Raw genomic sequence first — 15,124 nt, forward strand, 5'->3', positions numbered from 1 at the left:
CAGTAAAACAATAGTTTTACTGTAGATCTTGTTTTTATAAAGAATTTGGAAAAGTCTTTTCCTTGGGATTGAGCTGTTCTACATGCTGTGAACCACCATTATTGGTATGTTATATGGCATGGACCTCTTTTAAACATTATTTGTGGGAGAGAAGGCTACCATATGAAAGTGATAAACACTGTTTAATGTCTTTTGGGTGACAGGGACAGCGGGATCAAGTGCACCCCCAGCGAGTTTTCCAGTGACACAAAGCCTGCAGTGCAGCTGACACACGAAGGGAAGGGATGGCATCCACAGGGACCTGGGCAGGATTCAGAGGTGGGGCTGGGTGAACCTCATGAAGTTCAACAAGGCCAAGAGCAAGGTCTGGCACCTGGGTCAGGGCAATCCCAAGAGATACAGGCTGGGCAGAGAATGGATTGAGAGCAGCCCTGAGGGGAAGGACTTGGGGGTGTTGGTGGAGGAGAAGCTCAGCAAGACCTGGCCATGTGCACTTGCAGCCCAGAGAGCCAACCTTGACCTGAGCTGCATCAAAAGCAGCATAGCCAGCAGGGTGAGGGAGGGGATTCTGCCACTCTGCTCTGGTGAGACTCTGCGTGAAGTTCTGCTTCCAACTCTGGGGTCCCCAGCACAAGCAGAACCTAAGTTGGAGCAGGTCCAGGGAAGAGCCACAAAGGTGATTAGAGAACTGGAATGCCTCTTCTAGAAGACAGCTTGAGAGAACTGAAGTTGTTCAGCCTGAAGAAGGGAAGGCTCCAGAGAGACCTTATGGCAGGCAGCTTTCCAGTATTTACAGGTGGCTTACAGGAAAACTGGAGAGGATCTGTTTAAAAGGACATGAGTAATAGGTCAAGGGGGAATGGCTTAAAACTGAAAGGAGGTTTATATTAGATATTGGGAAGAAGTTCTTCACTGTAAGGGTAGTGAGGCAGTGGAACAGGTTGCACAGAGAATGTGTCAATGCCCCATCCCTAGAAGTGTTCCAGGCCAGGTTGGATGAGGCTTTGAACAACCTGGTCTAGTGGAAGGTGTCCCTGCCCATGACAGGCGGGAGGATGGTTGGAAGCAGACGAACTTTAAGATGTCTTCCAACCCAAACAAATGTGTGAATCTGTGAATGTGTAATACTAGGCTTTTTGTTGAAGTTTTAAATACCCTAAAGTAATTGCAAAACAAGAGGGGATTATATCCTTGTAAAATGGATATGATCCCCCTGTCTAGAAAGATTATTTTAACACATCTATCAGTGTTTCTCCCTTGGCTTCTCCGGAGGCAGAAATCTTGCAACAGCTTGTTGCAAGGAAGATGCATGCTGTTCATTGGCATCCAGACCAGAAAAAAGCCAAAACACAAAATGCCATTGACGTAGCTATGTTCTTAATCACTTCTAGTACACAAAACATCTAATCAGCAGTTTTGCAAATCTAGAATGCTTACAAATTAAATACATGAATATTTCACATAGTAATAGTTTAATACCCTTTCTTTTGAATGGTTTGAACAACATTTAGAGTGTTTCTGTCTTTTCAAAGGATGAAAAAATAAGCAAATTGTAAAGCGCTCTTGCTCAAGGCATTGCTTCTAGCACAGGGAGCATCTAGCCTGTGATACCTATTAGAATTCAGCCCAGGTCACAACTGATGAATTATCTCTTGTCTCAAGACTTCATGAAATAACTAAACAGTCTCAATCAGGTTTCGTGAGGAGAGCCTATGCTACAAAAGGCACTATAAAAACTCCTATCATACTTGCAATGTCGCCAGAGATCAGGGAGGTGTCCTTCTCTGCAGAGGTGGTCTTTCCAGAACAGGTGCAGGAGATGAAAAGAGACAGAGACATGCTGTTCAAGTTCCTCCTGTTCAGTTTTCATGATGACAGAGGGTTTCATATTGCACCAGCATCAACCTGCTTTTTTTTATTGGCCCAAAGTTAAGCATAGACGAACAGTTAATCACCAAAAAAAAAGCATGCCCTGGGTGGTTATTTTTTTATGGGTAGTTTATGGGGTTTAGTTTTAGGTGGCTTCACTTGCTTAATATCTGGTGTATCAGTGTTTATATTTCAAAGTCACACATTGCAGTTTTAGTGTTTAATTGCTGTCTTAAGCCAGTGCCAAAAATTTCTGCCCTATGGACTGAGCACCCTGAAGGGCCCGGCACTGAGAGTTGTCCAGCACCCTCCCACAGATGGCCAGATCAGTGGCGTTCACATCCCCATAGCTGTGCTCTGCCCCATATCTGGTTTGTCCTCTTTGCTGATTCCTGCCAGGCCTGTTTCCACCATCCTGGCAATGGCTGAGCAGCCAGCATGACGGGGCATCTGCTGCTGTGGACACTGTGGCAGCACGTGTACACAGGCCACTTCTTGTAGCTCTGTGAGTCACTGGCAGCACCCTGCTGGTACAAATCCATCTAGAGCATGAGGGCTGTTGAAATCCAATTAACATATTTGCATAATTATGCATGTGCTCTGCTTCACGTAACAAAATTCAAATATACTTACCCACAGCGGCCAAGATTTGACAGGTATGTTTGTTGTTAGTTTTAGATGTATGTTTTAAGGCCATCCTTGGATAGTTATTGTTTACATTTGATCATTAATCTGTGCATTTCTTTATAACTTTTTTTTCTCAAGCCACTTACGTTTTTGTCAAGAAATTTAAGGTGGTGTGTGTTTGGTTCTGTATGTTGGGGGGGGTTTTATTCTGTTGTTATTTAGCTACACAAACAAAGATTGTCTCTCTTTCTTTGTGTTGGCAAATAGGGCATTAATTTGAGTTTTATCATAAATTAAAAGGTTGTCTCTCACTCCCTTGTCCCTTGCAATACTAAGCAGTGATTGATGAGCAAATGGGAAAAGTCTCTCACGTCTCCATCAGTGTGTTTTTGTTGTTGTTGACAGATGGTTGTTATACCTAGATAAAATAGAACATAAATGTCATAAGGTGTTTGCTTTCTGTGATGGGATAGGCTGCTGCAGTTTTCAGTTTTTCAGTGGACTATGCATCACTGCCGTGAGAGATATTTAAAGTGGCCTTCATGCTTCATAGTTAGTGTCAGACTTGACTAGACAGATACGTGGTATGTCCCTCCTCAGAAGAAGGAGTCTGAACAATTGCAAATATGGCTTGAATTAATTCTGTGCCTCAAAAGAAGAACATTTTCACTACCTCCAGATAATATTTTTTTAAAAAATTAATGAAAAGCAAGATATCCTTTCTCCTCCTTAGAGACAAAATTCATGCAGCTTGAACTGGGACTTGAAAGATTTGAACAGCCCTTTGACAGCATTGCTCTGTAGATAGATAGGGAAGTCAAATTGCAAAGTGGGTTTTTAGCAAGCAAACACAAAAGAACAATTCACTCAGTCGTCAAGCTTTTCTGTTTGTTCCCCATCTTCAGATAACAGTGGACTCAAATTATTGTGATGTGTTGATTGATTACAGCCGTTAAGTTTCTTAGTAATCAGTTTCATCACTTATTCTCAATTCACGCTTGCACCTTTGATTTCTCTTCCACAACAGGGTGATATGGGTTGTCGTTGACTAATGAAGAACAGAATTGGTTTCGGCGTGAGACAAACGGAATGCCGACACCAATCCCAAAATGCATTAATCTTTAATAATCCACATCTGCATGTTTATAAATGATATAACCAGGAGTTGCTAATGTTAATACTCCCCCTTCCAAACAGAAGCTGACATAGGAGTTGGTGTTTGCAAACTGCATGAGAGGCACGTGGCCACGCGTGGTGCGTGTGACCTTGCGGAGGGAGCTCGCCAGATGAAAGTTCTCGGTTGATTAAAAATACATGAAGAATTGCTTCGCTTCCGCACCGGTCTTTGGAGCTTATCGTTGTCGGGCAAGATGAAATATGGCATGATAGATCTTGTCTTCTAGGGAGATCAGACCCACCAAATGGTTTTTGGAAGCAGGTTTGCCTCAAGGTGCTTTTATCCTTTATGCATTCAACTTGCCCTTTTCTCCCTCATCCCTGAGAATTGCTGAGACCAGGGCTGTGTAATATGCAATATAACACAATAAGAAAAACTAGATTAGCTGAGAGTTTATTCCTTTTGAGGGTAGTGTTAGTGAGAACATATACATTTTTCTACTAAAATGCTCTTTAATCAGAGACGGTGATCTAGTATGAGGAGTAGCAGGCAAGACTAACTAAATAGTTCATTGCCATGTAGCACTGCTCCAATTTCCTTGCTTGCTAGACTTGAGAGAGCCAGGAGGAACAGGGAGAACTCAAACTCTATCATTCATGGTCTTCCAAGTTAATGCTGCCTGATTCTGAGAAATTCTTAAACTTACCTGTATCGAGGGAAAAGAAATATGGATAAGAAACAGCAATTTCACATCACAGTCACCCTTTCTTTTGTATCTTGCATGTTTTCACTCTGCAGGTATCATAAATGAAAATTGATCTCTGGTTTGGTTGAAATTTGGCAATGTTAAAGTTAGGAGGTAAGGTTTTTATTAGGTGGCAAATTTTAGAAGTGTATGTCTGCTACATCTGTTGTGCTTCTCAGGCTCTTGAATGCAGGTGACACAATGAGGAACAGCTTAGAGAAAAAAATCTCCTCCTAGTTATAAATACAGTCTAGAGAATGAGCACTGATAATGAAAAATTCTTCCTTTTGCAACTTGGTTTAAATCCCTAAATAGAATTCTGAGGTTTTAAGTTTCAGGTGTGTGGCAGGGTAGGTTTTATTTCTGGAAGGAAGAAATGAGCCAAATATAAGAAAGAAATACTACCCTCTCCTTTGTTAGGAGCTTTTAGATCTTTAGCACTTGCATGAATTACAGTTTATATTCTGTTTAATTGACATTTTATAAAAAATTTGAGAATGGTTTTTCTCTAGCTGAAGTATATGCTTTTTGCATTATATGTAATTACTACAAACATGTAATGATGTGTCGTAAGTAATTACAGATTACTAAATCCATGCAACCCTTTACAGTCTTCTACTTCAGTCCAAATGCAAGCAAAACTACCATTTTTATGGAAGGATTAAAAGGACAGAATGAAAAAACACAGTCTGACTACAGGGTCTGGATCATTCCCTAAAAAACATAGGCACTGCTTTCAAAAATTTAAGAAAATACAATTTTCAAAATCAGAAAGTAATTCAGAGGCCCTGTCAAGGTGTGAGAGAAGGTGCTGGCCAGCTGTGGCCGCAGCCTCTCCCAACCCCTCTCATCCCAATTCACGCCATCGCTTTGGAGAACGCAGTGACAGTGCAAAACATGTGGAAGGGTGGTTAAATGAGACTTTAGAGGGGGAAAACGAGAAATTAAGTCAGTGGCTGAGATGTGAAGAGGTCTGCCTAGTGCAGAGCAGAGAGCAAGTGGGGAAGAAAGGAGCAAGCACCTCATCTAATCTTTCTTCTGGGGACCCAGGTGGACAAATTGGCAACCCTGTTCACAGCCTCCCCCCAACCCCCTTTGTAGCGTAAGAACTGCTAATCGGATCCATGCTGCTGCAACTGTGGTTAGTTATTAACAGAATAAAAGCAGAATTCTTCAAAAGAATGGGTTGGGGAAAACGGCTCTACAAAATTGCAAGGTTGTTAGAATCTTAAATGCACAGCAGTCGGTTTTTCCCTATTCTGAATTAGACGATGAATATGGCCTTTCATCTGTCACTGTGCCCATTTCTTCAGAAGGCAGCCAAACATTCTCAAACAAAAAAAAAAAAAAAAATTGTTTGAAAGAGGAAAAATATTGGGGAACAGGAAGAATAGGAAAATGAGAAGGAGAAGTCAGGTTTTGTTTTTATTAATTTGGCCTGGTGAGAGAAATATGAGCTTGCCTACTCTATTCAGTTCCTGCATGCCAGCCGCTGTGAGCCACCGTTTCTGAATGTGGGGATTAGAAAAGATTTAACTGGTTGCTATCCTGGGCTGCAGCACTCTGGACTGGCCTCCAGCAGAAATATCCTTGGCTGGAAACTCTCCCGAGCTTAATGGAAATAATGCATTAAATGGATGCGGAGTTAGGCAGAGGTGAAAGCAGAAAGAATTTTATTCCCCCAAATGAAACTTCTCATAACTGCAAAGTGAAATTACAGGTCTGGGGTGGGTGTTACTGAGGATAGAGAAGCAGTAATTCCTAGATTTAGACTGACTTATGCCTTCGCTTATACATGTAATTAAATGGTGCATCCTTAATTTTGAGGAGCTCTACTGCCTTCCTGGTTTGCAGCAGAATTTTGGAATTTGTTGGAAAGGAATAGTCCTCAAGCATACAGGGTCTTGCTGTGACCTACTGCAAACCACTCATTATTTGGGTGAGTCACATGCTTCTGAAGATTCCCACTGACAGCTTGCTTTGGGCTTAATTCCAAAATCTCAGGAGAATGTGCTTCACTTTGGTCAAAAAGAGCTTTGGCCTTGGAGGGCAATATATTTTTTTTCTGCCCCTTGCCACCAAGACTGTTGTTTGTCATTCAGGCAGTACTAACAATTATTTCACTTCATACTCCTGAGTATTTGTTACAGTCTTCATACCTTGCTCAGAGGTTACACTACCTGGGAATAAATCTTGGATGTCTAATTTGACAGACCCCAGTTTCAGCTGCTTTATTTTTTTATTTTTTTTTTTTTTTATTTTAAGTCCATAATGTAATGAATTATTCTGTAGTACGGGTGACATTTGGATGGTGTTCCATAAATAATACCTTGGGACTGCACGTCAAGTAATGAGGATGAAACAAAATATTGAGTTAGCTACCTCATCCTGTCAGTGTCAACTTTGCTTTGAATTAAATGTTATATCATGTCAAACAAGTAGCTTCTACTCACAAAATTAAGATGTTTATGCTTTTGCATTTGTGCAGAGGAAAGTCAGAGCTGGGATTCTCCGGGCCCCTTTGTTCATTGTTGCATTTTTTAATGGAGATTTTAGCACTTAAGTTGCAGTGATGTCTTTGAAACTTGCCCACAACCCCATTCTTGATTTGGTGAATGTGACATAGATATGAAAAAGAAGGTGAGAGTGTAACTACCCTTGGTAGTCTGAGAATTTTATACTTTCATGAGAAGCAAAGTGGGGTTTTTCACTTCTTATTGATTTTACATGGATTGTCATACTCACGTATGTTAGGGAATGTTGTGTCTTTGAAGCACAATACATTTGTTCTAATAGGTAATATGGAAAATCAGGGTTAGGCCTGACAACAGTCTTGGTAGCACTTCATGATGTAGAGCATCCATAAATCTGGCATGAGTTGATAAGCTTCTTGTTTAGAAGCTTGTTCAGAAGCTTTGTGTTGCTGCAATGGAGCAAATCAGCTTCTTGTGGTCTCACCTTCAGTGAGCCTCTCAGTCAGCCACCAAAAGCATTCCAAGGCTGGAAGGTTCTGGGTTGGGTTCCAAGTTCCTGGGTCAGGGAGGTGGAAATTGTCTTATTTAAGCAGGCTGCAGTGGATTACCAGCATTGTAAGGGGTTATTAGCTGCAGTGTGCTGCTGAGCAGAGCCAGAAGACTTGGTCTGAGTGTGTTTGACTCTGCATATCCCAGCACAGCCACAGCTGCTGTATCTGAAAAGGTCCTCATGTCTCAGGCCTTTTAAAACACCTGCACTCAGCTTACGGCATAGATAGGAGGAAGGTTTTTAAATTTTGCACGTCTTTATTTGCGAGGATATGCAGACAACCCTTGCTTTTTACTTGAGTGAATAGGTAATTTAAAAAAAATTGTTGATACTACAGGAAGCTTGGCTACAATGCATAAATTAAGGAAGAAAATAATCTTTATTCTTAAGGGGTTGTAGGCTTTATAAGATGAAAGAGATAACACAAAACACATGACCAGTTTCCTTTTATGCTACCCATAGAAAAATTTCTTTCCTTTGAGGTCATTTGCACCTCACATCCAATTTCCTGAAAAGCTCATTTGAAACACACCCATACAGAAGCTTACTTATGTTCCTTCGTTTCTGATGTAGGGATTGGAGACCTGGAATGTCTCTTCTGGTCTGTGAGCCTTTATTGTAGCATTGACTGTGTGATGATTATCCTATTATTTTATCAGATTTCATCTTAATCACTAGATTTTCAGGACATCATTATTCCGAAAACAAAGTTGTTTCGAGTTCTAGTAATGGTTTGATTATCCTCCTGAACATCATCATGCTCTTTTTCTTCCCTGATATTTAGCCTCAAATATATTTTTAGAAAGAACTCACAAAATTACAGTTCTAGTTTTTATCATACTAAATAATACTCACACTTTCAGCCTCCTGTCATTTCATGCTGGTAGCTGGTTCCCATTCCAGTTTGCATTAGGCTTTCTGGGTTTGTCTCTATGAAGGTTCACCAGTGACACATCAGCAGTGATGTTGTGTTGTCTTACCTCTACTGTAAGCAATCCTCCTAATTTATCCTAGCAATAAATTTGTTTCTTTGAGTGCCACATGGCATGGTTGGTTATAGCTGTTTGTAGGCTATAACCATTTCAGGTCAACAGATATGGTCAGATTTTTCCTTCCTTTTCCCATGTCTGCCTGACAACCTACAGCTCTTCGGTTATGAAAGGCCTGGTTCTGAGATCCATGTATATAAATACTTGCATTTTTAATACTCCAAGCCAAAAGGTGGTCCCAAGGGTTTCCTAGGTAGTATATTGATCATCTTTTGTATTGATTAATATTCCCCACTTTGTGATCAATAATGTCATTAATCCAGTCATAGCTCTCAATTCCCGAATTAGATTGGGAATTGTCCCAAAAACAACCCACAAGGTCTGTAACTTCTGCCTTTCCTTCAGCCTGTTTCCAGCACAGGCTGTGATTGGTCCCCCGCCCTCCAGTTCCTCATGCATCTTAAAATTCCTATGCTTATACCCCTCCTTCTCTACTTAACTGGTTATTTCCCAGAGGGAACCTGTTACCACCAAAGTGTTTTCTTGACTCAGTTGTTCAGGCATAATTCTGTGAGGTATTGTCCAGCTGGCACAGGGTGTCAAAGCCAAGCATCCTCCAGTATCATTACAGTGATGGGAGCAGAGAGCCCTCAGCATGTTTCAAAACATTGTTGATACGGACTCTAAGGACCCCTCCTCAGCAGAATGTCAAAGGTCTGCCTTTTCTTGCTATGTTTGCCCTAAGGAATTTTCTTTTTACAGTTTAACTGCATTATTAGCCATAATGTAGTCACTATTTAGCACTTTTTGCAGTCCATCTTTGCCAAACATAGTATGCAGTGTCTCCTGACTCCATTTGAAGTGAAGATTTTCAAAGTGAAAAAATGTAAAAGCATTTGACATAATTTAAAAAGTGGGAAACCTGCTTACAAATATAGTATTATGCATTTTTTAATTCCCTTACCTCTTCAGCTGACTTTTTTTTATTTTAAATAGCAGATACTAGATTAAGTAGACTGCTTGTTTCAGTAGTTTTAACAACTAATTTTACTAGATAGCTATATAAATTTGAATAGTATTTTGCTTCTCTGTTAAATACAAGGGAAAGAACTAGCATGCCAACTTCTATCCCTTTAACATGCATTATTGCATTTTCTGTGGTTTTGCAATAATAGTAGTAGTATGTAATAAAGTAGTAAATAATAGTAGTATTGTGAAACATCTGTAGTATTCACTTTGCATACATTTTGGCAGGTAGAGTACCTCACCAATGTGGCAACAAGGGTATAAAAACATGGGAAAAAGTCATCCCTGTTGAAACTTAATTCTGTGTATCACTGGGTCAAAGGAGGCGGTTGTCTGTCAGTGAAAAAAAAAATACTGGATTTTTTTTTCTCTCTCTTAAATAGCTGTGAAAGTTATGTTAAAAACGAAAAAGGGTTATTTTTCTTTTGTAGAAGTTTTCCGTCCCTAATAAAATAGAAAAGTCTGTTCATGTATTATTTAAAGTGTCTTCCAAGAAACACAACTGCAATACTGGTTGAAAGAGAAAAGGATTACTATCATTTAAAGGAAAGAAATGGAAAATCTTTAAGGTCATTTCTTTTCATGACAAAGAAACTTTGAAAGCATGGCAGACAGGATCTTCAAAGGTTTTAAAGTCCTGTCATCAGCTCCCAATCAATAGGAGTTAGATACCCAAATTAGGAGTTCAGTTCAAGTCTTCAAAGGTATTTGGGTGCTTAACCTCCTTTTACCTTTCACATCACTTCTAAGAATAAAACGGCAGCTCGATTGAAAACATTTTGATGCAGTCCCTTCATGTCCAGCACCTGGATAATCTGTAGCACCCACTGATAATTAGTGTAGTGAATACTTCTCTTGAAAGTTTGTTACTTGTTAGAATTTGTGCAGAGTTGGTCATGTTTATGAAATCGATTTTCTTTGTGAAACAAAAATTTGCTTTACAGTTTGTTTAGTAAGAAAAAAAAATCAGAAGTACACTCAATAGCATTTCAGTGAAAATACACTGAAATAACATTAATGTTTGCAGAGACTGATAATTCCAGTGAATCTGCAAAACTCCAGAGTCTGTATTAACTGAGGATGTGGATGAAACTGATTTCTTTGTAAAGTTATACAGGTACTGTTCTACACCTTGACTTTCCCAGTCTGTGATTGAACATTTACCTGTGCAGGATAAGGCTCCAGACAGGTAACTGATACTACTATCATTGTAACAACCTAGACACCATCTATAATGTGCAAAATATCATAGATATTCTCTGCACTATAGCTTCTCTCAAAGTTGCCAAGCATCCACCTAAAGGAGGATCCTGCTGAGAGCTATGCAGCACAGTTAGAACCACCCCTGCTTTATTATTATTTTTTTTTTAAGTGTTTGTAGAAATCTTAGATGGTTCCTATCTACTTGAAGTGCTCTCTCTGATAGCAGTGCCTGGGGCATACACAGTGGAAGTGGCAGTGCCCTGTGTTAACGTGGAAATGCTGTTTGTTTACAGTCTTGAGTCACTGAATCCTTCCTGTCAAGCCGAAAGCTTTCATTATAATGCAGGCACTTACCATCTCCACAGCCTGCTCTTGAGTGACATCAAAACATAAGCTGGAATTTGTCATTATTATTGTCATATGCCTCAGAGTTCGTGAATGGGCCGTGGAACCCAAAGCCTTGGGCGCTGAGTGGCATGTTTGGTCTTTTGGAGGAACAATTCTGCCTCTGGTCCAACATTTGCATCTCTGAGACAGTTGTCACAGCTGCTCCCGGTAATGTTGACTGTCATGTTTTTAGTGCAGAAGCACCTCGTCTGAATAGCTAGGCAGTGGTTACACTCCACATTTTACAGATTTTCTCTTTGTTCTGTATCAGTCTGGCCTCTCTTCAGAGTTGGTGCTGAGAGCTGGTGGCTTTGGGGAGGGAAGTGGATGGGGCAGAGCAGACACATTTTCTTTCCTGCATTTATATGCAACTTGGGGCCCTTGATGGCTCTAAAGGGCAGCCCCTGCTGCCCCGCTGTCAGCCCGGCTCCCAGTGCCAGAACCATCTACAGGATTCTTGCTCCTGCCATTGCAGAGGGGCAGCTGCTGAGCAGGAGGAAATGAGTCTCAGCAGGCACAAATCTATTGCCTGTGTTTTTATTCTATCCATTTCTTTCAAATGGAAAACAATCTGAACAGTTTCTGAGGATGAGGGATATAAATCTGTCTGCTGCTATTTATACCGTGCTCGTCACTACAAGTGTCTAAATGCTTAAAGTACATATTTGCTGCCTAACCTGAGGTGGTCTTCGAGCCTCCTGGGCTGTCATGAGCAGGAGTGTCTCAGACCAAGAGCAAAGAGGAGTCCTAGAGGATGTCCAGGTCTCATTCTTCCTCCTGCTCGGGCTGGGGCAGGTTGGCTCTTAAGCTCAAGGCCCCTGGGGCATTGGGAGGGTGGTAAAATGGACCTCTCTGCCTGACACTGTTGAATGGTGATCCAGAGGAGTGACTTGCTTCAGTGCAATAAGCATCTGCCTTATTATCCATTAACACTGAAAGGGAACATTTTGTGTTCTGAGCCTCACAGACAGCCCTGGGAGTGCTCTGCTTGTTTGGGTGGGTAGACAGCAGTGCATGTCTTTTGAACAAGGTCATAAAAAATGGATATGTCTGTTCTGGCTAGTTATTTTAATAAATAACTTCCCTTTGCTTTTATTTGAATAATAAGATACCCCCTTTCTGTCTGATCTCTTTCAAACATCCACTTTCACCACGTGTGCCTACATGTTACTCTTTATTCCCATATTCTACATGGACATTCAAACAATATTAAAACCACTGATTCATTGAAATACTTTATAAACTGTTGTTGTTAGTCATTTTTGTATTGACCGAATTTTTCATTGGTAATATTGTTGGCAGCAGTCCATGTCTGCCTGGCTGGAGGCCAGTTTAAGCTAGGCAGGATGAGCCCTATTGTTCAGCAGACTTGGATTTTGTTAAACTCCCTAACAGAAATATGTGTCAGGAGATTTGCAGCTATAAATTGGATCATGTTGGTGAGGTTGGGAACTCGCTCAGTGCGAAATTGAACATTTCGCCATGCCTGTTGCTAAATGTGTTTGTGCATGTTTCCTCCATGGGTTTCAAAAAACAAAAGGAAAAAAAAAGAAAAATGTATGAAAAAAGCTGAACCTGTTGAGCTCTGTCTTTACCTTATACAGCTGGTACTTTCTTTAATGTTGAGTGGTTGAAAAATGCATCAATGCTTGGTTTTGTGTACTGAAATGCTAAAAGCAAGTGTGTTTTCCCTTTTCTCTCTGTGTCTTACAGGCAGTCAGATGCCACCGCAGCCTCCTGGCAGCCAGTCAGAATCCAGCTCCCACCCTGCCTTGAGCCAGTCACCAATGCCACAGGACCGAGGTTTGTTAGGTGCTGGGGCTTTTTCAGCTGGTGCCAAATACAGCCTTCGTTTTAAGTTGCACATTAGCAATGTGGGATTTCCTGGTATTTCTTTTCTTTTCCCGCGGAAAATAACAACAGTCTTCATTGTAAAGGGCTTGGGGGGTTTCTGTCTCTGGGGAAAGAGCAACCAAATAGCAGGTTTTACCAAACTATAATTGAAAACAAGGTTTTCTCAAAATACAGTGAATGCCCAGGGTATAAAAGCATTTTCTGTAAATACTTGAGTCGTGTCCTGGAGAATACAGCTCTTTGTTGTCTATCTTGGAATTAAGATGTAGAGAAAGAGTGCTAACTAGAAGCAGTTTTGCTACTGTTCTTAAAATTGTCATCTCTAATATATTTGCATGGGCACAATAGTCCTTTAGCCAGTTCTGGGATAAAAATACCTTTAAATATAAAGGGAAATCAAATATTTAGGTCAAATGGTTCAAACATTTGGAAATTTTGCTATGGAAAACCTTGCACGCAAGAGCATTGTGTTCCCTTACCATGCTCACAAAAATAAGCAGAGCATTTTTAAGTTAAAGTTACCTTTTATAAACTGTAAGCCCTTTTTCCTTTCACCTCTTTTCCCCCTAGCTCATGGGAGATAGTTGTCACAGCTTTGTTGTGTGGCCATACGTGCGATCAATTGCTGTAAACTGGGCATCCTGTCCATGCAGTGGTTAACATGTGCCAGTGACAGGCTTGCAAAACAGACACATGATAACTGTGATAAACATGGAGTTATTTATGAAATGCCCCTCCTAAAATGTCTTGCTTCCAGAAATATCCCAAGTAGCACCATATGGGGATACCATAAATACTAGAAGTTTTCTCACAGTGAAACAAGTTGAACTCACAGAATGACAAATTTCTGGGATAGCATCCAGGAGGAGCTAAGAGGACTCACAAAGAAGAGCAGAGAGTCTTAATTTTTGCTATTTTTCTGGGTTGAATGTCTCCTCCTCCAGGAATGCTGATTAATGAGAACATGAAATACAGAATTTCGTGCTCATTTGTTTTGTTTCCTTTTCAGTAGTTCTTCATACTCAGTTGTTAGTTCAGGGACATATTTTCCCATTAAAAAAAATTCAGAATAACGTACATGATTGGTGAAAAAAAGAGTGGCCTCAGAACCCAGTACAAATATATGATGCTTTGTGGGATAGAAATGTCACAAGATAGCAGAAATGGATCAGATGGAGTCTTTGAAGACCCAAACATCTCAGAAAGATGTGTGCATTTCCTGGCACAACTGGGTCTTGGCAAAAAATGTTATAGTGCCCAATAATAATAATTTCTGCAGTGTGTGTTCCTCACCTGGCTTTGGGGGACAAGTTACACAGATCTGACAGAGATGGAAGGATTGAACCTCTCTGTTCTGCTGTATGTTCAGTGTATGGTCGGGAGAGGCATACAGGTATTCAGAAGTAAAACAGAAGACAGCTGCCATAATTGGGAAGTCACACAACTAAGTAACAGTGAGGGAAGTAAAATTTACAGAGTGATTTTGGGTTTTTTTCCTCTCTGCAGTGAGAGTTGTAGGTATGTTCTTTGAGAAAATGCATTTAGGAATGTTGCAGGTTTTGCACACTTCATATGCAAAAACTGATCTAATGTGCGTGATCCTTGTGATTCAGCTTGTACAAGAAGTCCATTTGTTACATGCAGGAGATTCAAAATTTGTAACTAGCTAGGTCATATTGATTTTGCAGAACATGTTCCCCAAAGCTTCTCTAAAGTCTGTGCTGTACACGCATAAACATGCGTGCATTCCCTTTTGTGCCCTGTCATTGATTAGAGGCTCCTTTGAAATGGAAAACTTCACCTTTTAAAAAGGCTGTTACATTAGTTGATTCCTTTGCTTGCTTGAACTGGTTTCCACAGAACTTGAAGAAAGGAAGGAGGGGGAATGATGGGGACTCAAAGGGAAGGTGCTTGTCATTTATAGATAAAAACCTGAGCAGAAAATCGTTGCTGCTAAGGACACCTGATCCTTGGGCATCTGTTACAGTAATTTAAACTCTCAGGTTACTGATACACTTTCTCCAAAAAAAGAGAAAAAAAATTAAAGGAAAATGAAAACAAAAACCCCAGAGACACTCCATAGGATAAGGTAATGTTGTTTGTTTTCACACTTTGTATAGCATTTCTTTCCTTGTTTAGAGAGAGAATGGGATGACCAAAAGACTACTAATCATTGCTTGAGCAGAATCCTCGGTTCTCAATACTTGAAAAAAATGTTATTTATCAGATATCATGAAGAATGACCAATGGGTAGAGTCTGAGCTGTAGTAATTTTGGATACTA

At 40.4% G+C, this 15,124-nt stretch overlaps 1 protein-coding gene across 4 annotated transcripts in view; it reads left to right on the plus strand.

Moving 5' to 3' along the window:
* ARID1B (AT-rich interaction domain 1B) overlaps positions 1 to 15,124 on the plus strand; it is a 326,155-nt gene that overhangs the window by 231,976 nt on the left and 79,055 nt on the right. For all 4 annotated transcript variants that reach the window (XM_058834007.1, XM_058834006.1, XM_058834008.1 and 1 more), the window contains one exon: positions 12,701 to 12,790. In XM_058834007.1, the coding sequence (XP_058689990.1) occupies positions 12,701 to 12,790 (90 nt within the window). The remainder of the gene's footprint in view (positions 1 to 12,700; positions 12,791 to 15,124) is intronic.

The sequence above is a fragment of the Poecile atricapillus genome, chromosome 3 (genome assembly GCF_030490865.1).
Source record: "Poecile atricapillus isolate bPoeAtr1 chromosome 3, bPoeAtr1.hap1, whole genome shotgun sequence".
Lineage (NCBI taxonomy): Eukaryota > Metazoa > Chordata > Aves > Passeriformes > Paridae > Poecile > Poecile atricapillus.